The following is a 23,335-nucleotide window of genomic DNA, read 5'->3' as shown; positions in this document are numbered from 1 at the left end:
CTGAAAATATTTCCCTCTCATTATGAGTTTAATAATAATTAAATGCATAACATACCGAAATGAGGCTGATTTTGTAATAAATTGTTATATCACTCCATCCGCACTCTCCGTAAGTACTGAAGGCCTCGCCTTCAAAAAACGGGTCCGCGAGCCATGGTCTCGCCCGACGAGTGACAAATCCAGTCTCTTAAAAAACACCGGTTTATTCCGGATAAACAAAAAAAGGCAAAACAGAGAAACATAAGCCGCTACTGCGCTGAGAACAGGCTGTTCATGCGCGCGACAATAGAACAACGGAAAGCGGCAAGAATGTCAGGGCCTTACCGCGGCGAAACAACACACACTGCGGAGCGAATAAAACGAGCAATGGGGCCAAAGCGCTAACGGCGACACAAGAAAGATTGCCCCTCGCGGCACAGCAACTCACAGAAATACGGCTAGGCTGTTCCTGCAGGCACTGCTTCAATCTTCGCGTCGGCGATCTTCTTTCGGTCGTCCGCGCACACCCTGCTGGCCCATGACGCTCACCGGTTGCCCTGCGCCGGCCTTTCCGCCGGCGCAAAAAGCCCCGCGCCTCGCTTCTGACGCGCTTATCTACCCTCGTCTGTCGCCGCTAACATCACGCCCCCCAAGATTACCTGCTTGCTCATGCGCACTCGCGCTGCCCGTGCAAACACAATACAAATAGAAAAACGCGCGCGCGGTTTGAAACACCTTAAGGGGCTAAGGAGCCCCACACTCCCCCCCTCTCAAGACGGACACCTCCCGAGATTTCTAAGAACGAAACAAAGAAGGGCACTGGGAGGAGTACAAAAACAGTGCTGGTTCTGACGAGCCGCCCGCTTGAAGGAATCCGCTGGATTGTTGGCATTATCAGACGATGGTCCAGGTGGTTCACATCTGGTAGACCCGAGTGCCGTTACATACTTTCTGGCCGCTCGTAGTACTTTCTCAGGTCGGCGACGTTGACTGGTCCGATCTCCCGGCCGCCCTGCACATGACGAAGCATGTAAGCCAGACGCGAAAGACGCTTTATTACTACAAAAGGACCAGTCCATCGAGGAGCGAGAGAGGCGGCAAATCCTTTTGTGGCATTACTTAGCGGGTGCGAGCGGCGGAGTACTTTATCCCCAACGTCGAACTGCAAAGGACGCCTGCCCTTGTTGTACTGGCCGCAGTGCTCCAGGCGGGCGAGGTCCAAGTTCTCCCTGGCCTCCTTTAGAGTTCCGGCGAGACGACTGGAGAGATCCTGGGTGAACCTGGAATAACTGGGAGCCTGTAAATCAGAGTCATGGGTAAGGGCATGTTCAATGGGAAATCGAAGCTCACGGCCAAGAAGAATAGCTGCCGGCGTAAAACCAGTCGACCGGTTTACTGTGGTTCTAGTGGCGAAAGCCATCTCCTGCACTCGCAAATCCCAGTCTTTGTGACGTTCCGTGAAAGCCACGAGCATGTTTTTCAGGTTTCTGTTGACCCGCTCTGTGATGTTGGCCTGAGGATGGTAGGGCGTAGTCTTTTTGTGCTGCACGCCAAGAGCTTTGCAGGTGTCAGCAAATATCCTGCCCGTGAAATACGTCGCATTATCAGTGATTAGCTGCGCCGGGAAGCCGAACCGAGTGAATGCGTCTAGGAGTTTATCCCAGACTACTTTTGAGTCCAGTTTACGCAGCGGGTATAATTCAACCCATTTAGAAAAATGATCAGTGACCACTAGCAAGTAGCGATTTCCTTTCACAGATCTAGGATAAGGCCCCATTACGTCGCAGGCAACAATTTCCCACGGGTAACGGCTCTCCACAGGTTGCAAGAAGCCCGGTGGTTTACCTCCCCTTGCCTTCGCTGTCTGGCATGTAAGACAAGTACGGACGTATGCTACGACATCCTTTCTCATGCGGGGCCAAGTCACGATGCGACCCAACTTTTCATATGTTTTCTTGCCATCGCTGTGGCCTGCAAGGCGTGTGTCGTGAAAATACTCTAAAAAGAGCTTGCGCAGGCTCTTTGGTACGACAACACGAAATGGGGACTCACCACCATCTGTGTCGGCAGCGGGTATATATCTCAGGAGAAGTCCATCCTCTGCTTCCAGGTAGCAGTCATAGCTGCTGGTAGGCGCTGTGCTTCCTGCAGGGTTGGCGCTGTCCAGGCCCTTTCTTATTTGGATGCACTGAGGATCGCTTAGCTGAGCTTGGAGCAGCTGTTGACGAGAAACCAGCGTTCCCCAGGCATCAGCCGCTTCTGCGATCACCAGGACTTGCAGTGCTTGCTCGCCATCTGCAGGTAACGGAGCTCGGGACAGGGCGTCGGCTGCCTTGTTGAAGGTGCCTTTCTTGTACTCCACCCTGTAATTATATTTCTGAAGAGCGAGCGCCCAGCGGGCTAGACGGCCGGCTGGGTTCTGCAGCTTTGACAACCAAGACAGTGCCTGATGATCGGTCTGAATTGTAAACTCAGCCCAATCCAAATACATGTCAAACTTTTTTAGCGCAAATACAATTGCCAAGCAGTCTTTCTCTGTTACCGTGTAGTTTCGCTCCGGCGATGAGAGAGTGCGACTTGCAAATGCCAAGGGTCAAAGCTTCCCTTCGTGATCCTGAAGTAAAACAGCACCTATTCCATACTCACTCGCATCAGTCTGCACTGTAAAGGGCCGGTTTAGGTCCGGGAGCCGCAGACGAGCAGTGTCGGCGATAGCTGTTGACAGCGACCGAAACGATTCCTGCTCCGTGTCTGTCCAGGACCAACGGGCGCCCTTCCGTAGAAGCTGATGAAGGGGTCTTGCCAGGTCCCCACAGTTTGGAATAAAGTGACGGTAGAAACCGACCATGCCCAAGAATCGCTGCAGGCTCTTGACGTTTGTTGGTGATGGCAGCTGCAATATGGCCTGCAGTTTCTCCTCGTCAGGCCGGACTGTGCCCTGTTCAACAATGAAACCAAGCAGGTTGATTCTGCGCGAAACCAACTGCACTTTGCGTGGATTAATGGTGATGCCTGCGTCCTTCATTCGTTGCAAAACAGTGGTTAAATGGATCAGATGCTCATCTAGGCTTTCTGAAAACACCACGACGTCGTCCATGTATGCCATTGCATAGTTGAATTTCGCGTCTCCGAGTACTATATCCATCACGCGCTGAAAGGTAGCAGGTGAATTGCATAAACCGAAAGGCAGTCGAACAAACTCGAATAAGCCCCGATGGCAAGTGAATGCAGTTTTTTCGATGTCACTCTGGGCAATCGGTATCTGCAGAAAACCCCTGCTACAGTCTAGAGTAGTGAAGAATTTCGCTGATCCAAGTGTATACATAACAGAGTCGACTGATGGAAAAGGGTACGAATCTCTGACTGTTACAGCGTTAAGCCGCCGATAGTCGACACATAAGCGTGCTGTGCCGTCTTTCTTAGGCGCAAGAACAACGGGAAAAGCCCAAGGGCTCTTTGAGGGTCTTACTGCACCGGTAGCCACCATTTCATCCAGAGCGGCATCCAGGAGTCCTCGCTTGTGGACGCTCAATGGCCTGGGGTTGAAACGGATCGGGCGGGAGCTGCCGGTGTCAATCCTGTGCGTCAGCACGTTAGCTTTTCCAGGAGCCTCCGTGAACATTGTAGCGAAGGGCTCAAGTGTCGCCTGGATTCTGGATCTTTCCGTTTGTGACCCTGTGAAAGACTGCAGGACAGTGAGAACACCACTTTCTGCCACTCCGACTGAGGGGGAATCCGTGACCAGAAGATTTGAGTGACGCTCTGTAATCTTTGTAATGAACTTGAGTGGTTGTGCATTGTTGCCGTATCGGTAGCTGCCTGAATGTAGGTCGACAATGATCCCTGCCTTTGAGATGAAGTTACGGCCCAAAATTACCGGACAAGAAAGTCCGCGAAGATGCAGGAAGCGCTGCCTTAGTTTGCGACCATTCACGGTAACTGTTAGGCGTACTGCAGAGGTTGCTGACGCTATCTGTGGCGACGCCATTCGAAGCTTTGTAGTCACTTCTCGTAACTGCAAATGTCTTGAATCGCATGCTCGCCTAACCTTATCGCCAAAAACAGAAACAGTGGAACCGGTGTCCAGCAGAGCGGGAACTTCTATCCCCGCTATTTGAACAGCCACCAATGGTGCATTGTCAGGGCGGGCATCCTGGAGGCGGAAAGTGGACGGCAAATCGCTTACCTGGTCCTTGACGTCCTGGGGCCGTGATTCACGTTCCAAGGGGCCGCCAATCACCTCTGGTGCCGGGGCTGTCTGGGCCAGAGGAGACGACTTCTTTCCTCGTCCCTTACGTCGCTTAGGCTGACGTCTGCAGCAGCCCCATACCCTGGCCGCCGGGTGATGAGATGACCAAAACACCAGGCTCTGTGTTGGCCACGCTCCTTCGCCCGCATTGTAGCAGGCGGCAGCCAGGAGAGGCCCGGTCCTGCCTGCCACCCCTTGCGCTCGGTCACTCACCGGAGGAGGCCCGGTCCGGCCTGCCACCCTTTGCGCTCGGTCACTCATCAGAGGAGGCCCAGTCCGGCCTGCCACCCCTTGCGCTCGGCCACTCATCAGAGGAGGCCCAGTCCGGCCTGCCACCCCTTGCGCTCGGCCACTCATCGGAGGAGGCCCAGTCCGGCCTGCCACCCCTTGCGCTCGGCCACTCATCGGAGGAGGCCCAGTCCGGCCTGCCACCCCTTGCGCTCGGCCACTCATCGGAGGAGGCCCAGTCCGGCCTGCCACCCCTTGCGCTCGGCCACTCATCGGAGGAGGCCCAGTCCGGCCTGCCACCCCTTGCGCTCGGTCAATCACCGGAGGAGGCCTGGTCCGGCCTGCCACCCCTTTCTCTCGGTCAGTCACCGGAGGAGGCCCGGTCCGGCCTGCCACCCCTCGCTCTCGGTCAGTCACCGGAGGAGGCCCGGTCCGGCCTGCCACCCCTCGCTCTCGGCCAGTCATCGGAGGAGGCCCGGTCCGGCCTGCCACCCCTCGCTCTCGGCCAGTCATCGGAGGAGGCCCGGTCCGGCCTGCCACCCCTTTCTCTCGATCAGTCACTGGAGGAGGCTCGGCTCGGCCTGCCACCCCCTGCAGGCGGCCAGTCACCGGAGGAGGCCCAGTCCGGCCTGCCACCCCCTGCAGACGACCAGTCACCGGAAGAGGCGCACCAGGGATTGCGACCTCGTGGAAGTCACCTGCCCCCATACGGCAGCTGGGGGTCATCACGCTGCGGGCTGCCAATGATCCGAGCCAAGCGCAGGACGGCTCGAGGCAGGTCTCCGCTGGGGGAGGTGGCTTGTAGTTGAGCTCAGCCAGAAAAGATGCCTCGATGCGGGAGGCCTCCCTGGCCATGTCCTCAAAGTCCATGAACTGGCGGCGCCGGAGGTATAGCTGGTACCTCGGATGGTACCGATGTATGGCATGAGCCACCTTCTCTGGTTCCGGAGCTCCAGGATCTGCCCGCTCGTGCAGCTCTTGAAAACTGCGCAAAAACTCGAGCAAACTTTCGTGTTCGTTTTGCGTTCTGGCACAAAGCTCATCTTTGATGCGGATGACGTAGTCAGGCGGCAAAAACTCTTCCCGAAAACGCTGTACAAAGTCCTGTTTTGTTGTGAATGGCCGCTGTCTACGCCTCCAGGTTGCTGCGGAACCTACTAAAGCTACAGGAATCACACGTGTGACCAGAGCACTGTCCGAAATATCCATTGCCATTTGATAGTCATCGAGTTCATGAAGAAAATCGCAAACAGATTTCTTGTCGGCGTATCCTTCAAACCTCGGCACGGGCAAATTTAGCTGCAGATGGTTATCGCGATACAGGGGAGTGGGCGTTAACGAAACTGGCTCGCTTCCCATCCCTTCTCTAAATTGTGCCTTTGACGCAAGTAGCTGGGACAGTAGGCCAATAATTCCGCTTTGAAAATCCGACAGTTCACTTTTCTGGTCTCCTAATTGCTCTTGCATAGAACCCGAATGGTTGGGGGGTGGAAATTCATCTTTCAACTGGGCGCTTGCGCCAGGTAAGTTGAGATTATCCGTCATAGCTACGGATGGAAACGGGGAATGTTCTCACTAAAGTTGCGACACTCGCGGGGCAAACCAAAGCTCGAGCAAAAATCACGTTGGGCGCCAGATGAAGGCCTCGCCTTCAAAAAACGGGTCCGCGAGCCATGGTCTCGCCCGACGAGTGACAAATCCAGTCTCTTAAAAAACACCGGTTTATTCCGGATAAACAAAAAAAGGCAAAACAGAGAAACATAAGCCGCTACTGCGCTAAGAACAGGCTGTTCATGCGTGCGACAATAGAACAACGGAAAGCGACAAGAATGTCAGGGCCTACCGCGGCGAAACAACACACACTGCGGAGCGAATAAAACGAGCAATGGGGCCAAAGCGCTAACGACGACACAAGAAAGATTGCCCCTCGCGGCACAGCAACTCACAGAAATACGGCTAGGCTGTTCCTGCAGGCACTGCTTCAATCTTCGCGTCGGCGATCTTCTTTCGGTCGTCCGTGCACACCCTGCTGGCCCATGACGCTCACCGGTTGCCCTGCGCCGGCCTTTCCGCCGGCGCAAAAAGCCCCGCGCCTCGCTTCTGACGCGCTTATCTACCCTCGTCTGTCGCCGCTAACATCACGCCCCCCAAGATTACCTGCTTGCTCATGCGCACTCGCGCTGCCCGTGCAAACACAATACAAATAGAAAAACGCGCGCGCGGTTTGAAACACCTTAAGGGGCTAAGGAGCCCCACAGTACATAATATGCTGCGCACTCTTAAAGCTCCGCATCCTTAAGATGCCACAGTTAGACATGTGTCCCCCTTATTAGCGCCTTCTGTTTTTATAAAATGCAAAACTCATGGTAATCATAAAAAACTGTAATATAAGAACAGAGCAGTTATGCTTCCACAAACGTTAGGCGTGCAAGCTTCCAGCTTTCTTGTTTTCTGAATTGCTGCCACCAGTAATCGCATGCAGTATTATCACACAACCGCTTTTACCTTGTCGTTGCGCAAACGCCTATGCAACGTTTCTCGTAAATGTAAAGTTTACGCCTGGCATTGATCGAACCCACAAGCGTTCGAAGCGAGCGGACTCACCTTTCATGGGTTCCGGCAACTTCGGCCATTTTCAGTGGATCAGTGAATTTTCGATCTTAGAGGGGTTGCCTAATCGACGAAACTTGGCTAGAAAAAAACGCGGATACCATTTTTTCAAAGGTGGGAGTCTTTTTTCGTCTTTTATCGAGCATTTTGGGACCAGCAGAGAAGGTTGCGGAGTTATGCCTAGCGTTGCGTGCGGCTGCCCCACCAGGGTACCACCCAGCTTCCTGAAGCCGGTGAAAACTAGAAACATGGAATTCGTGGAGGATACACCGGTCAGGTCGGAGGAACTTGAGGTACCAGGACAATGGTGTGCAAGTCAGCGAGGGAAATACGTGCCGCTCGAGAAGTGTGACAAAGAATCGGCGAGACAAAAGGCCTTGGGAAAGTAAGCAGGAAGAAGGATGGCAGCGAAATCGATAGAATGCCAGATCACGCTTGTTCCCAATGGCGTAAACAAGATTGTTCTTAGACCACGTGGCGGTTTGGTCATGATCACAAAATACGGCATAGCCCTCCTTACGGACGCTATCAAGATGACGGCTGGTATTAACCCACGCGACTAGAGAGAGGATCTCCTCCCTCAAATGAAACAGCACTCAATTCTCGTCGAAACAGTGAGCGCGGAGAGGAAATTGAAATACGCCAGTCTTAAGCACATCATGTTTGATAGCCAACGGGTTGACCCGTACTTTGCCTACGTGACCACTCCAGAACACTATGGCAAGGAGGTCATCCACGGAGTGCCTCTGAGATACTCAATTGAAGAAGTTTTGTATCAACTAGGCCGGAAGGGCAACCCTGAGATACCCTGAGACAACTGGGCAAAAACTCAAAGTTGGTCTTCATTTTCTTCAGTGAAAAAGCAGTTACAACATATTATACGGCGCGTCGTATTGATGCCAGCTATACCGTAAAAAGTACGAAGTATGCTCCACTTAGGGCCACCTTGGCCATCGAGAGGACGTGTGCCCCGATCTAAACGACGCCAAGTGTCGCGGCTGCGAATATGAAAGGCCACCCAAGGACCACCAATGTGAGATAAAATATCAACTGTACGGGAAGGCCCACGTGCTAGGGGACCGGAAGTGCCATGAATTATTTAGTACTCCGTACGAAGTCAGGAAACAGCACTTTGAAAAGAAATTAGAAACACAGGACGTGACATCTGGGGCGAAGCACGCCGGAGCCGACGACGTGAGTCGAAGAGAAGAGGACTCTTTACTGAAGTTGGAAGCCACTGACAGCCGGGCGAAGACTGTAACCACCACTCAAGGGTCGCTCCGGATCCCGAAAAAGAAGGCATTTAAGAGGACGCTCGAGCTCTAGAGACTCCACCAACACGTGGAAGAGGAGCGCCCGCGAAGAACGCAGGGTCGTGAGTTTTGTAGACAGGGCCTCTCGGACGAAACGGAAATGGATAGAAAAAATGAGGCAGTTGAAAGTTTAAGAAAATTGAAATATTAAAAGGCATTTTTGAATTATAGGATCTGAAAATCAGAATGTGAGAACTCTGAAGCAACAGCCGCCCCATGCGCAGCAGCAGTCAGTCAATAAGCCGACAGCCCTGCGACAACAACCTCGACTGGGAGAGGATAAAATGGCCACTGAGGCGTCCCTACCGCCCCCGGTTAACGCGAATTTAATAACGTAGGTCTCATGGAAGCACTAGAAAAGAAGGCAGAGAACCTCAATAAATTTCAGTCAAAGATGAACGAATTCATAAACCACATGAATGTTCAAATGCAGGCGGTACTTGGGGATGTGCAGAAGCAGGCCGAGGAAATGCAGACTTAGAAACGAAATGGTAGAAATAAGCGCGTGGCCTCAAAATATCGAGCAAGCGATCAGGCAGCTTCAAAATGACAAAGCGCGCACGTGACAATGAAATTTGGCAGTCGAACTGTCGTGGGTTCAAGCGGAAGCGAGCGATCCTGCAACAGTATATTCTTCTATTAACTTATAACTCCATTGGCAATTGCCCTCCAAGAAACTGGGATAGACACCAAATTAACAGGATACCATGGGCTCCACAGTGACAGGAGAGAGGGATCCTCCGTAACGAACTTCGTTAAACACAACATTGCGCCCATAGAGCACGACCCTGAGTCGGGGGAAATTGAGCATTTATTTCTAGAAATTTTAACGGAGAAGCAAGAAGATCTCAGTCTATATCTACTAAACGTGTACAGCTCAGCGAGACAGAAGAAGGTTAGATTCAGGGCACTCATAGGTAAGGCCCTTAAACTGGCAATGGATCAGCTATTAGTAATTGTGGGGGAATTCAATGCACATCACACGAGATGGGGGTACTCGCCCCAATGCCCAGTGGGCAGGCAGCACTGGGAAGACGCACACGATCTAGGGCTCACTCTCCACACGGACCCCCATCAGCCGACGAGAAGAGGGAAAAGCGTCCGCCCGAACTCATCACCACACCTGACATTTCCCAAAAACACGAGAGGCCTCGAATGGTATAATTGGAGCAAAACGTCCGTAGCAATTATTTCGTTATCGTTTCGGCACTGAAAGAGGGCATCAGGACGCGGAAAGCGCGTCCGCCGTCGGTTATAGATGGGATCGTTTTCGAATGCGTAGAGGAGCCTCAGAGCTGGGGCGAATCGAAAATATCGTGGAGTCGAGGACGCCGCAAAGACGCTAGAAGGGGAGAATTCTCTAGATATAGCTGGCAGTCAGCTGCTTCACAATGTGGAAGGCCAAGTGAAGTATAGAAAGGAATATAAATAAGCAAAAGTGAAACCGCAATATTAAGAAAAGGATAGCGAAACACAACAAAGAAATTGAGGATTACGCATTCAAGCCATGCGAACACCTTGGGCAATAGGCACGACAAAATGGAAGGAGGCATGAATCTCTCCAGAACGTGGGGCATGTTCTAGCATTTATTGGACCCAACAATATCGAAACCGGAATCGGAGATTATTTTAGCCAAAGCCAGGCACGCGTTCCAGGCACGCATACAGGCCGCAGGGGTAAGTGCTATCCCCTTTCCACTCTAACGTGGCAAATAGGAAGCTCTAGGGAAACTCGCAGAGTTGGAGGGGCTAAAATGGGCACGGCGAGAGCGCTGCGAGCAAGGTGCTCAAAATGCTTCGTCTTTTTCTGGCACAGGTCTTGCTGCTGTCAAGTGCACATGCACCATCACAGACTATCGCTGAGCTTCAAGTCACAAGTGAAGAATTGGTCATCAAAGATAGAACATACGGCAGCACCGTCATCGTTGCGACGCCACAGGTGCTTGGATATCTGACGCCATCGACCGTGACGTCATCGTTCCTCTGCCCTATAAATTCGGCACCACACCCGTCCATCTTCAGTGGGCACGGCGAAAGTGCTGCGAGTTAGGTGCTCAAAATGCTTCTTCTTTTTCTGGCACAGGTCTTGCTGCTATAAAGTGCACATGCACCATCACAGACTATCGCTGAGCTTCAAGTCATAAGTGAAGAATTGGTCATCAAATATAGAACATACGGCAGCACCGTCATTCTTGGGACGCCACAGGTGCTTGAATATCTGATGCTATCGACCGTGACGTCATCGTTCCTCTGCCCTATAAATTCGGCACCACACCCGTCCATCTTCAGTGGGCACGGCGAAAGTGCTGCGAGTTAGGTGCTCAAAATGCTTCGTTTTTTTCTGGCACAGGTCTTGCTGCTGTCAAGTGCACATGCACCATCACAGACTATCGCTGAGCTTCAAGTCACAAGTGAAGAATTGGTCATCAAAGATAGAACATACGGCAGCACCGTCATCGTTGCGACGCCACAGGTGCTTGGATATCTGACGCCATCGACCGTGACGTCATCGTTCCTCTGCCCTATAAATTCGGCACCACACCCGTCCATCTTCAGTGGGCACGGCGAAAGTGCTGCGAGTTAGGTGCTCAAAATGCTTCGTCTTTTTCTGGCACAGGTCTTGCTGCTGTCAAGTGCACATGCACCATCACAGACTATCGCTGAGCTTCAAGTCACAAGTGAAGAATTGGTCATCAAAGATAGAACATACGGCAGCACCGTCATCGTTGGGACGCCACAGGGGCTTGGATATCTGACGCTATCGACCGTGACGTCATCGTTTCTCTGCCCTATAAATTCGGCACCACACCCGTCCATCTTCAGTGGGCACGGCGAAAGTGCTGCGAGTTAGGTGCTCGAAATGCTTCGTCTTTTCCTGGCACAGGTCTTGCTGCTGTCAAGTGCACATGCACCATCACAGACTATCGCTGAGCTTCAAGTCACAAGTGAAGAATTGGTCATCAAAGATAGAACATGCGGCAGCACCCTCATCGTTGCGACGCCACAGGTGCTTGGATATCTGACGCCATCGACCGTGACGTCATCGTTCCTCTGCCCTATAAATTCGGCACCACACCCGTCCATCTTCAGTGGGCACGGCGAAAGTGCTGCGAATTAGGTGCTCAAAATGCTTCGTTTTTTTTCTGGCACAGGTCTTGCTGCTGTCAAGTGCACATGCACCATCACAGACTATCGCTGAGCTTCAAGTCATAAGTGAAGAATTGGTCATCAAATATAGAACATACGGCAGCACCGTCATTCTTGGGACGCCACAGGTGCTTGAATATCTGATGCTATCGACCGTGACGCCATCGTTCCTCTGCCCTATAAATTCGGCACCACACCCGTCCATCTTCAGTGGGCACGGCGAAAGTGCTGCGAGTTAGGTACTCAAAATGCTTCGTTTTTTTCTGGCACAGGTCTTGCTGCTGTCAAGTGCACATGCTCCATCACAGACTATCGCTGAGCTTCAAGTCACAAGTGAAGAATTGGTCATCAAAGATAGAACATACGGCAGCACCGTCATCGTTGGGACGCCACAGGGGGTTGGATATCTGACGCTATCGACCGTGACGTCATCGTTCCTCTGCCCTATAAATTCGGCACCACACCCATCCATCTTCAGTGGGCACGGCGAAAGTGCTGCGAGATAGGTGCTCGAAATGCTTCGTCTTTTCCTGGCACAGGTCTTGCTGCTGTCAAGTGCACATGCACCATCACAGACTATCGCTGAGCTTCAAGTCACAAGTGAAGAATTGGTCATCAAAGATAGAACATGCGGCAGCACCCTCATCGTTGTGACGCCACAGGTGCTTGGATATCTGACGCCATCGACCGTGACGTCATCGTTCCTCTGCCCTATAAATTCGGCACCACACCCGTCCATCTTCAGTGGGCACGGCGAAAGTGCTGCGAGTTAGGTGCTCAAAATGCTTCGTTTTTTTCTGGCACAGGTCTTGCTGCTGTCAAGTGCACATGCACCATCACAGACTATCGCTGAGCTTCAAGTCACAAGTGAAGAATTGGTCATCAAAGATAGAACATACGGCAGCACCGTCATCGTTGGGACGCCACAGGGGGTTGGATATCTGACGCTATCGACCGTGACGTCATCGTTCCTCTGCCCTATAAATTCGGCACCACACCCGTCCATCTTCAATGGGCACGGCGAAAGTGCTGCGAGTTAGGTGCTCAAAATGCTTCGTCTTTTTCTGGCACAGGTCTTGCTGCTGTCAAGTGCACATGCACCATCACAGCCTATCGCTGAGCTTCAAGTCACAAGTGAAGAATTGGTCATCAAAGATAGAACATACGGCAGCACCGTCATCGTTGGGACCCCACAGGGGCTTGGATATCTGACGCTATCGACCGTGACGTCATCGTTTCTCTGCCCTATAAATTCGGCACCACACCCGTCCATCTTCAGTGGGCACGGCGAAAGTGCTGCGAGTTAGGTGCTCGAAATGCTTCGTCTTTTCCTGGCACAGGTCTTGCTGCTGTCAAGTGCACATGCACCATCACAGACAATCGCTGCGCTTCAAGTCACAAGTGAAGAATTGGTCATCAAAGATAGAACATATGGCAGTACCGTCATTGTTGGGACGCCACAGGTTCTTGGATATCTGACGCCATCGACCGTGACGTCATCGTTCCTCTGCCCTATAAATTCGGCCCCACACCCGTCCATCTTCAGTGGGCACGGCGAAAGTGCTGCGAGTTAGGTGCTCAAAATTCTTCGTCTTTTTCTGGCACAGGTCTTGCTGCTGTCAAGTGCACATGCACCATCACAGACTATCGCTGAGCTTCAAGTCACAAGTGAAGAATTGGTCATCAAAGATAGAACATGCGGCAGCACCGTCATCGTTGCGACGCCACAGGTGCTTGGATATCTGACGCCATCGACCGTGACGTCATCGTTCCTCTGCCCTATAAATTCGGCACCACACCCGTCCATCTTCAGTGGGCACGGCGAAAGCGCTGCGAGCTAGGTGCTCAAAATGCTTGTCTTTTTCTGGCACAGGTTAGTTATGTTTGCCCCATACGAACTGACGATAGGTTTCTTGTTCTCTTGCCGTGCCCACGTACATGTTTAAACTCTGCATATAACTGCTATTGCTCTTGTATGCTGCTTAATCGTGGTGATATAGAGATGAATCTAGGCCCAACAGTTGAAGAAATGTTCCAGACACTCATTGAGGGGCAGAAAGACATTAGGTCTTGTCTAGAGGCAACAGAATGGGCACTGGGCAACTTTGGGGATCGCCTAAATAATATAGAGACAAATATACAAGAGCAGCAGATGAAAACAGATGAAATTGAAAGCGTAAGCATAGCCTTAAGCGGTGTGCAGGATGCGATTACAAGGCATCAAACGAGGCTTGAAGACTTAGAAGATAGAAGCCGGAGGTCAAATTTAATTGTTGTTGGTACTCAAGAAGATCCTACCGAATCTGAGTCGGATTTGCGCAAAAAAGTTATCGATGATCTGTTTTCTGCTAAACTGGGAGTGCAGTGTTAATCTGTAGCTCGAATTCATAGAATGGGCAAATATTCTTCAAATCGCCCTGTCATAATGTACTTTCAGGACTACAGGGAGAAACAAGCAGTCTGGAGCAATGTTTCTAAACTAAAGGGAAATAAAATAAGAATCGATAATGACTACTGCGTGGAAACGTTGTGCAAACGCCAGCATCTTTGGCAATGTGCAAAACTTGAAAAGAAGGCCGGAAGAAAGGCTTCCTTGGTTTATGAGAAGCTCAAGATTGATGGGCGGTATTATGAATGGGATGCTGTTTTAAACTCTAGAAGATTGATAGAGCGAGGTGCCACATCTTCATCGGAAAGTTAACGGCCAGAAACGTCCGAAGTGCGGTTAGTTCCTCTTAATGCAAGAAGCATTGTGAACTAAACATAAACTCGAGGAATGCTTGCCCTCTTTGGATCCGCACGTGTGTGTCATAACTGAAACCTGGCTACATGATCAAATCAATGACGAAGACATCGTCCCGCCAGGTTATCGGTTATATCGGCGAGACAGAGGATCTAGAGGGGGTGGTGTTGCTGTTGTTGTTAAATCCTGTGTCGATGTTGACGTCGAAAGCCATATTGCTGAACATGAGAGCCTTTTTATGAAAATCAAAGTGACGGATGCTACATTTCATTTGTGTGCAGTCTATCGCGCTCCGGATGCAGACGAAAGCTTCTTGAATAAACTGTATGATCGATTGTTGTTGTTACGAAACAAAAATGTGATTGTAACTGGTGACTTATTAAATTGGAGCAAGCTTTCTTTTGGATTATCTCATACGAGTGATATTATACATGACATTATGATTGCTCTTGATCTTGATCAAATAGTGACTGAATGTACCCGCGAAAGATCAATTCTTGACCTTCTGTTCATTAGTGAATTGTTTAGAGAAGGAACTGTTACAATTGAACCTGGCATATCTGACCATAAGTTAATCTGTTTTCCTGGAAGGTTGAAAACGGAAAAACACGTGTGTTGAATGTCGCTACAGTTAAGGAATACAGCAGAGCTGACGATGTTGCCATTATTGATTATATTGATGAAAATCTTGGGATTATCAGTGATGATGTTGAAAGCTCCTGGCAATGGTTCGCTAATGTGCTTAGGCAACGTATTGAAAACTTCGTTCCGGACAGAAAAATATTTAAAAAGCGGAAACATCCGTGGATTACTCGTGAAATTGTACACATTAAACGCCGACTGAAGAGATGTCGTAAGAAGCACGGGGCTTCAACGTCAGTGTTTAACGAAATCAAACAAGACCTATTATCAAAAGTGAGTAGCGCCAGGACTAAGTATTTTTCGCACACTTTAGCAGAGTTTCTAAAGACTGATCCACAGAAATTTTGGCGGCACTTGAGTAAACCCAAAGATGAGCTTAACAAATTAAAAGTAAGCGACACGATTATTACTGATGCTGCGGAAATAGCTGAGAATTTTAACCAGTTTTTTTATGGCGTGTTTTCAGAATTAGATGAATATGAAACAAAAGCAACGGCTTCACCAGAGAATGGCATTGAAATAACTCGTGAGGGTGTCCTGGACATGCTCTTGAAACTGGACATAAAAAAAACCGCTGGACCCGATGGTCTTCCGAATATATTTTTGAGGCGATATGCTGAACAAATAACAGGTTTTCTCAAAGACATCTTTAAACTGTCATTAGCAAATGGATAAATTCCTGCAGATTGGAAAATAGCTCGTGTGGTTCCTGTATATAAAAAAGGTGATCGACTGTCAGTTTCAAATTATCGACCTGTTTCCATAACAAGCAGTTGCTGTAAAATGTTGGAGCATGTTATTGCCGGCTACCTGCAAAAGTTCCTGAGTGATCATAATCTCTTGTCTGATAATCAGCACGGGTTTAGACAGGGGTTATCCACAGTTACCCAGACTGTTTTATCTGTGCACGAATTTGCGCGTGTGCTTGATATGTCCGGGCAAACAGATGTGGTTTTCTTTGACTTCAGCAAGGCGTTCGATAAGGTGCCACATGGAAAACTTCTATATAAGATGGAATGTATGGGTGTGCCTTTTTTTATCATCCGATGGATTGAAGCCTATCTTAGAGACAGACGTCAATATGTAGAAATTAATAAGACCCCTTCTAGCGTCCTCAGTGTTCAATCAGGAGTACCGCAGGAAAGTGTGCTTGGGCCATTGTTGCTCTTAATATATGTAAATGATTCAATTAGTGTTGTACCTACCGATGTATCTGTAAAGTTATTCGCAGACGACTGCATTGTGTTTAAACAAATTTCATCATCAGTGGTGTCTTAAATGGGCTATGGAACTTAATACTGAAAAAAACTGTTCTCTTACGAATAAAAAAAAAAATCTCCCATCTTGCTTCCTTACTTTCTTCACGGCAGTACGATTTTGGAAGTTGAAAAATATAAATATTTAGGTGTAAATCTTGACAATAGGTTAAAATGGGCAGCACATATTACTAATATTTCTACAGCTGCATTACGAAAGCTTTGGGTTTTACGAAGAAAGCTAAAAACTGCCCCGGCACATATAAAAAAACTAGCTTAAGAAACTTGCATACGGTCTTCACTTGAATACGGTTCAGTAGTTTGGGACCCATACACGAAAAAAGATGCAATGCTTCTTGAAAAAGTCAACAGGAAAGCTGTTAGGTTTATATTCGGTAAATATAGAAGGGAGGATTCCCCTACACAGTTAATGAATTTACATAACATTCATACACTGAAAACCCGCAGAAAGATTGCCTGATTGACATTCCTCTTTAACAGTTTAACAGGAAAAAATAAACTCAAGCTTCCAGAATGCCTTAAGCGCCCACTAGTGAGAAGGACTCGCGGTGTTATTGAGCATTCACTTACTCCCATTTTTGCCAAAACAAACAGTTTTAAATTCAGTTTTTTCCCTAGAACAGTGGAAGATTGGAATTCGTTACCAGCATCTGTTTTATCCTCACATAATTTTTTTGATGCATTACAACGTCTTTATACCTGCTAATATTGTTTTATGTATATTTTGTATTCTTTGTGCTGCTAATATTGTATAATTTTATTCTTTTCATTATGTAAAAATGTGAATTCACTCCTGTTTGGCAGTATTTTCAAATAAATAAATAAATAAAATTCAGTATCTACGCAGATCACATTAACCTTTGGGTAAACCAGGAAAGCGTCGCGGAAGTCGAGAACTTATTGCAGTTCTGCTACTGACGTCATTGTCGAGTATGCAGCTTACAGGGCGCTCCCATTCTAGTCGCAAAAATCAGAACTTTGTGCATAATCCAAAACAACTCCGATGCAAACCATGGATCGACATAAAGATTGAGGTGGCAGGCAACGAATTACCGAAGGTGGAACAGATTACAATATTAAGATTGATCATCCAGTCCAAGGGCCCAATGGAGAGGTCATAAATGGGCTTGAGCCTCACGGGATTTAGACTCTGGGCCATATTAAACGCATAGCAGTCAAGGGCAGAGGACTTAAAAAGAGAAATCTCTCGAAACTAGTACAAGCGTACGTGATTAACAGAATTAGCTGCACGACGCTATATCAATGCGGCGGAGAGAAAGAGGATAGACACCCTCGTGCGCAAATGCATAAAGAGAGCACTAGGGCTACCTAAGTGTACATTTACGGAGCGACTGCTCGCTTTGGGAGTACACAATACATGGAGGGAGCCAGCAGAGGCGGTTAACGTATCTCAGATAGAAAGACGTAGCTCGACAAATACGGGCAGGGTAATTCTTGCGAAAGTAAGAATAAACCCGGAAGAATTATTGAGAAAGAAAGGGGACATACAAATGAAGATAATTATAAGGAACGCCTTGGAAGTCTCCCCACGGCCTAAAAATATCCATCCGGATTTTAACAAAGAAGGAAGGGAAAAACAAAATTCATCATATGCGACTGTAAGACTCCCATTCAAAATTTTTTAAAAGGCATGATTTCACTGGAGGCGGCAAAGATCCTTAGCCTTCACTATTTAAGAGGAAAATTCAGATAATCTGGACACCCGCGCACTCTGGAGTTCCTGGTAAAGAGGCAGCGCATGAGCTAGCTGAAACACTCTACTTCCGGGCAGCCATGGGACCCCCCGAGGACTGGAGTAACTTGGAGCGACTGCTCAGTTATCGGGAACTAATCAACCATTATCGAATGGCATGTAGGAACTGGCCCACCAGACAAAAAAAAAATGGAATATCAAAGACGCTGCTGCATGGATGTGCTTGCAATCTAATACGTTCATGAATCCGGTCTTGAAGTACCACATGTACCCCGCGACGAGAGACCATGATAGATGCAGTGATTGTGGGGCGAGAGGGACCCTCGACCACATAATATGGGAATGCCCGCACTCTCCGGGGGTAAGACAAAATAATAGTTAGTAGAGAGAACTGGGAGATCCTGCTGCAAAGCTCGGACCCTGAGCTTCAGCGAAATATCGTCCACTTGGCTGAGAAGGCTGCCATGGGCCAAGCCCTGCCTTTCAGATTTTAACGCGGCGGCCCCCATCTCCCAGGCCTACGTACCGAGGGTAGGGGTGATCAGCGTCTTCTGATGGAAATAAAGTTTTTCAATCAAAATACGCCATATATTGCACACTAGTGTTTTACGATTTCGGAGCACCACATAAGCAGCGAAGGAAACCAGGTGGTTTACCATGAAAATTCTGTGCTATCTGACTCCAGCGCCGTAGTGCAGCGTCTGTTTCGTGATTATTGCCAAAGTTACCTTTTCTAGAACGATTGCAATGCAAACTGGCTCTCTCCTCTCGGGTTAAACTCTTATTTCCCCTCTACGAAATAGCTAGGTGAAGAGAGCGCCGTCAGAACTGCGAGATATAGATGGATTTATTGAAAGAAAAAGGCAGAGAGGTTGGCCCGAATAATTCAAATCTGGCCTGCTACTCTGCACTGGGGAAGGGGAAGGAGAGAAGAGAGAAGGTCATGATGGGTGACGATGTGGGAGAAGGCATATGAATTATATATACAGACACAGCAGCTTGCTTTATAAGCGCGAATCAAGTTCGCTGGCGCTCAAATAACGGCAAAGAGCACGCACTGCCTGGACGCTCTTCCCCTTGTCCTGCCAAGGGCCCAGCAGCAGTTCCTCCGGCAGAGGCCTCTTGTCCAAACGCTTCAAGGAAGCAGCTAGCAGATTTCTTTCGTTCGCATACGCTGGTCACACCAATAATACATGGTCCACAGTCTCTGGGATGCCACAAGTTTAACATCCCGGTGAGTCCATCTGTCCAATTAAATGTAAGTACTTGCGCGTTAAAGCCACGTTTAAACGAAGTCTATGTATCAAGCATGCCTGATGACGCGGAATATCACGCGGAACATTAAATTTAAATGTTCAATCGAGCCTTTTTACACGGATGTGTCGGGCGTCTGGTTGAGCCCAGTAAGCTGCTGTAGCAATATTCATACAACTCTTTAAAAGACACGTTGTATCCGCTCTTGAAAAAGGCAAGGCTGTTTGGAAGCCATTGATGAGTGCGCTTTTCGCTTCAACATCGGCCTGCTCATTCCCATGGAGGCCGCAGTGGGTAGGGATCCATTGAAACATTATCATGTGACCTTGCAGCTGGGTAGATGTGATGAGCCTGCTGTAAGAGTTTGAAGGTATATAAAAGGAGTTAGGCTTGCATTTTATATATGCATTTTAGAGAGAATATTTCATTATAGCTATTACAGCAGTTAACGAGACTAGACTTGGCGCGCCACGTTCCTTTATTTTTTTATTGGTTTTAAGCGTTACCATCTGCTGGGGTGATTCTTTGATACGAATGTCGTAAGATCACTACGCCCTATGAAATATTTATGTTGTAGCGAACCTTACATTGGCCACAAACTTGGGATTTCGTTGTGGCGGTGCTCCTAGCAGGCACAGAGACCGACTTTGAGCTGTTGCCGAACAACCACGGTATTTGGAGGATGCCGCCGCCGTGGCATCTGGCCTGACGTAAAACCGCGCGCTTCGCCGCGGAGCCGCCATCGTGTGTGTGTGTGTGCGTGTGTGTGTGTGTGTGTGGGGGGGGGGGGGGGAGTCAGCACCTCAGCGATTACAGGCAGGCAAAGAAGTCTTGGTTCCTTGCGGCCTCATCCTCCAGGCGGGTGGCTTGCTTCTGCAGAGTTGGGTTCGCGCTCCACAGAAGGGTTTCCCTCGTTTCTCTATTATTTATTATTGAGAAAGCAACACTACGCCAGGTCTAACCGGTCGTCGCTGTGTGCCATGTTCATGTTCATGTCAGTGGTCCCCGAATCGGCGCTACGCATAACAGAAGAAAAAGAAGGAGGAGAAGGCGAAGAACGCTCGGTCTAGTTAAACAGCCATATTTATCTTCAAACTCCACTCTTTGACCATGTATATTTACAATCTACAACGCACCTTGGCCAATCCCCCGCCGTTGGTATGCGCCATTTTGTCGAAGGCCATCATCATCATCATCCGCAACTCATGCTTTAGCTACATATTCAATCGAGCAGCGTTGAGCCCTTCTAATGTTTTTGTTTAGCCCCTGAGGAGCTAGCGCAATCCCATATTATGTGGTTGAGAGTCCCTCTCTCCCCACATTGTTTATATTCATCCTCCTGTCTCTCATCTTTCTGGACGTGATAGGCCCAGACCGGATGGATGTAATATCCTGCCTGTAGACACCGCCATGCGGTCGCTCTTTGTTGCTCAGACGCTTCCCCGGTGGTGGCACCAGCTTTCCGCTTTGCTATAATTTTCTACTCTTTCTATGTAATTTAATAGATGTTCCTTCATATTGTGGCAATCAAGCGGCTCCACGGTTACCCGAAAGTAGAGAGCTCGGGCTAACTCGTGTGCCGCCTCGTTACCCGGAACAGACGCTTGATCTGGAGTCCATATAAGCTGACGTTTCCATTCAGCTGTATTCTGGTCAGGATTCTCACCGCTTCCGGTGCGATCCTGCCCTTTGCGCAGTTGCAGATATCTTTTTTGATGTCGGTAATTATGAATGCTGCTTCCGTCCCTACGCAAGCGATCGCAATTGCAACGTCTTCAGCTTTTTCGGAGTTGCGGCTTCTGATAGTAACGTTTAGGGATCCTTTTCTATAAACGATGTCTGATAGTGGGTGCCGATACTGGGGCGCTCCTCGGCTGTCGACTACCGAGGCTACCACCGCACCCGACTTCCCTCTCGCCGCATATACGTATGCAACTGTCTTACTGTGTAGGGGCTCGAAGCGCTTTTTGAGTGCTTCTGCTCTTTTTTGCCTTCTTTCCGCGTTGTATATGAGGTGCATGTTTTGAGGAAGGGGGGAGATGATGGGGTTATCTCGTTATATCTGTGGCAAGCTCGACTTTTGTCGCATGTCTTCGTCTATCTTCAGGCCTATCATATTCGGAATGTTTCTTCCTGTAGCTGTGAGTCTTCGCCTTTCGAGACTCTGACTGCCTGTGCTGTTTCTTCCCACGTATTGTGACCCCCATAGTGAGGAGCTTCTCTGCGGATGTACTTATTGGTAGGCCCAGAGCCCTTTTTATGCATCTCTAATGTGTGCTTTATATTTTTGTCTTTCTTCTGCTCCGATGTTTAAATATAGAGCAGCGTAGTTGGGCATATGCCAGCATAAATTTCATCAAGCCTCTTTCTTTCAAGCCTCGGCCGTTCAGTGTAATTCTCCTGAATATGCCTAGGACTTGTGTGGCGTAGCCTTCCAGTTTCTTTAATATTCCGCCGTGGTATCCGTTCTCTTCAATGTATAGCTCTAGAATTCGTATTTGGTCACCCTTTAGTGCAGATATGCCTCCCGCTTTGATGTCGAATTCTCCGATTCCCTTGCATATTAAACGATTTTAGGCTGTAGACTAGTAGTTCTGATTTCCACGGTTAGCATGAAAGCCATCTACTAGCCGCGTATTCCGCTACTTTGTCTGCCGCTGCCTGCAGTCGTCTTTCTATGCTCCCATCATTCCCATCGTTTATCCAGAGATTGCCGTCTTCCGCCTACGTGCTACGTTTCAGCCCCTTGATGTTGCTTAGCCCTTTTCGGACACCCCTCATAGCCACGTTGAAAACAAATGTGAAACGAACCGATCCTTGCGGTGTGCCCCTGCTTTCTAGCTGCAATCTGGGAGACTAAATATCTCGAAATTTAATGCAGGCTGTTTTGTCTGTTAAGAAGTCACTTATGTAGTTATATGCTCTGGATCCCACTCCGGTCTCCTAGCCGCCTCCATTTGGTATGACGTCACACCGCTTGCGTCATCGTTGCGGTCGTTTACGCTCGCTTCACCTACTGAGTCGCAAGCCTGATAAGATGTCGAAAGATTGATTAGGAGAGCCTGCGTGCGCCGACACCACAGTTAAGGCGGCAGTATGGACGGCGACAAGTCTGCAAGCAGGAGTCCTGTAATCGATAACGGAACGAGACGAAAAAACGAATCGTCCAAGAAACAGAGGAACAGCGCGCCGAACGACTGGCTAAACGCCGCGAATATGCCGCCGTGATAAGTGCGCACGTTTAACGTCCGATGTCTCGATCACTATCAGCCACGACGAGAGACCTGATTCCTGCTTCACTGAATTTCCCGTGATAAACTCATGTTAATTCAACAATAAAATAGCTAGACAACCAGACTATCCTGTACTTGTAGTCAAGACTAATCAAGGTTAACCAAGCTGTGCCTTACCTTTCGTTACGCATATCCTGGCACAGCCGAGCTAAACCACTGACAATTTTTTCATATTGCTAGAGCCCAAAACATAAGAAACGAGTTATGTCCTGCCTTGTCTACTAAACGCCAGGAGCATCTCAAATATGAGGCATCAGCATCTAATAGAGATTGGGATAATGCACCGACATGCGAAGGCTACTGCTCATAATGCACTCTTGAAGCAGCCCCTAGTCGCTATTCATCTGCGCAGTACGAGTGTATTACCGATACGAAATTTGACAACGGAAACATTAAAGTCCCCCGTTAAGGACAACAAAACTATACGTATCATATTAAAAGCATTCTTCCTGCCTCGAACGGACGGTCTGTGCAAAGATACCGGGCTATATGTGCTTGCACACCGAACACAAACTGAGTATCTGCCATTTAACATAGGAAAGTTGGGAGACACGCGTAATTTTGTCGCAGTTGCTTAGATTATTAGGATCTATGCTATCCTGACGACAGATTGCCTGCACTTTGATGTTATTGATTGATCCATTGATAAGAAGCACACAAAATCTGTCTAAAGTCGAATTCAGAAACATCTTGCTAAAAATCTCACACGACCGTCACACACACATAGGAGGCTATATATATTCGGATCAAAAGCCCTTAGTCTAAGGAACTAAGGAATATTCGAAGCGAGATTGCCAGTATAAGGACGATCGCCTTGTCACAATGAGCTAATCGCTATCGCTCTTGAGGAACTTGGTCGCTCAAACATGACAGGGAATGTTGTGCG

The 23,335-nt window shown here is 48.9% G+C and overlaps 2 protein-coding genes across 2 annotated transcripts; both read right to left on the bottom strand.

Annotated features, from left to right (window-relative positions):
* Window positions 1-932: 932 nt before the first annotated feature.
* LOC146209511 (uncharacterized) lies at window positions 933-4,615 on the bottom strand. Its single transcript, XM_084600735.1, has 2 exons — window positions 2,032-4,615; window positions 933-1,276 (listed from the first exon to the last, which is right to left on the bottom strand). The coding sequence occupies exons 1-2, from the start codon at window positions 2,468-2,470 to the stop codon at window positions 1,125-1,127; spliced, it is 591 nt and encodes a 196-aa protein (XP_084456861.1). The 5' UTR covers window positions 2,471-4,615; the 3' UTR covers window positions 933-1,124.
* LOC146209510 (uncharacterized) lies at window positions 4,081-6,702 on the bottom strand. Its single transcript, XM_084580396.1, has 4 exons — window positions 6,403-6,702; window positions 4,716-5,441; window positions 4,166-4,310; window positions 4,081-4,089 (listed from the first exon to the last, which is right to left on the bottom strand). The coding sequence occupies exons 2-4, from the start codon at window positions 5,324-5,326 to the stop codon at window positions 4,081-4,083; spliced, it is 765 nt and encodes a 254-aa protein (XP_084436522.1). The 5' UTR covers window positions 5,327-5,441; window positions 6,403-6,702.
* Between the last annotated feature and the right edge of the window lie 16,633 nt (window positions 6,703-23,335).

This window comes from Amblyomma maculatum, chromosome 1 (assembly GCF_055883805.1).
Source record: "Amblyomma maculatum isolate TAMU_Amacu chromosome 1, ASM5588380v1, whole genome shotgun sequence".
Taxonomy (NCBI): domain Eukaryota; kingdom Metazoa; phylum Arthropoda; class Arachnida; order Ixodida; family Ixodidae; genus Amblyomma; species Amblyomma maculatum.
The sequence above is the reverse complement of the archived record's forward strand: the minus strand, read 5'-3'. Positions and strand labels throughout refer to the sequence as shown.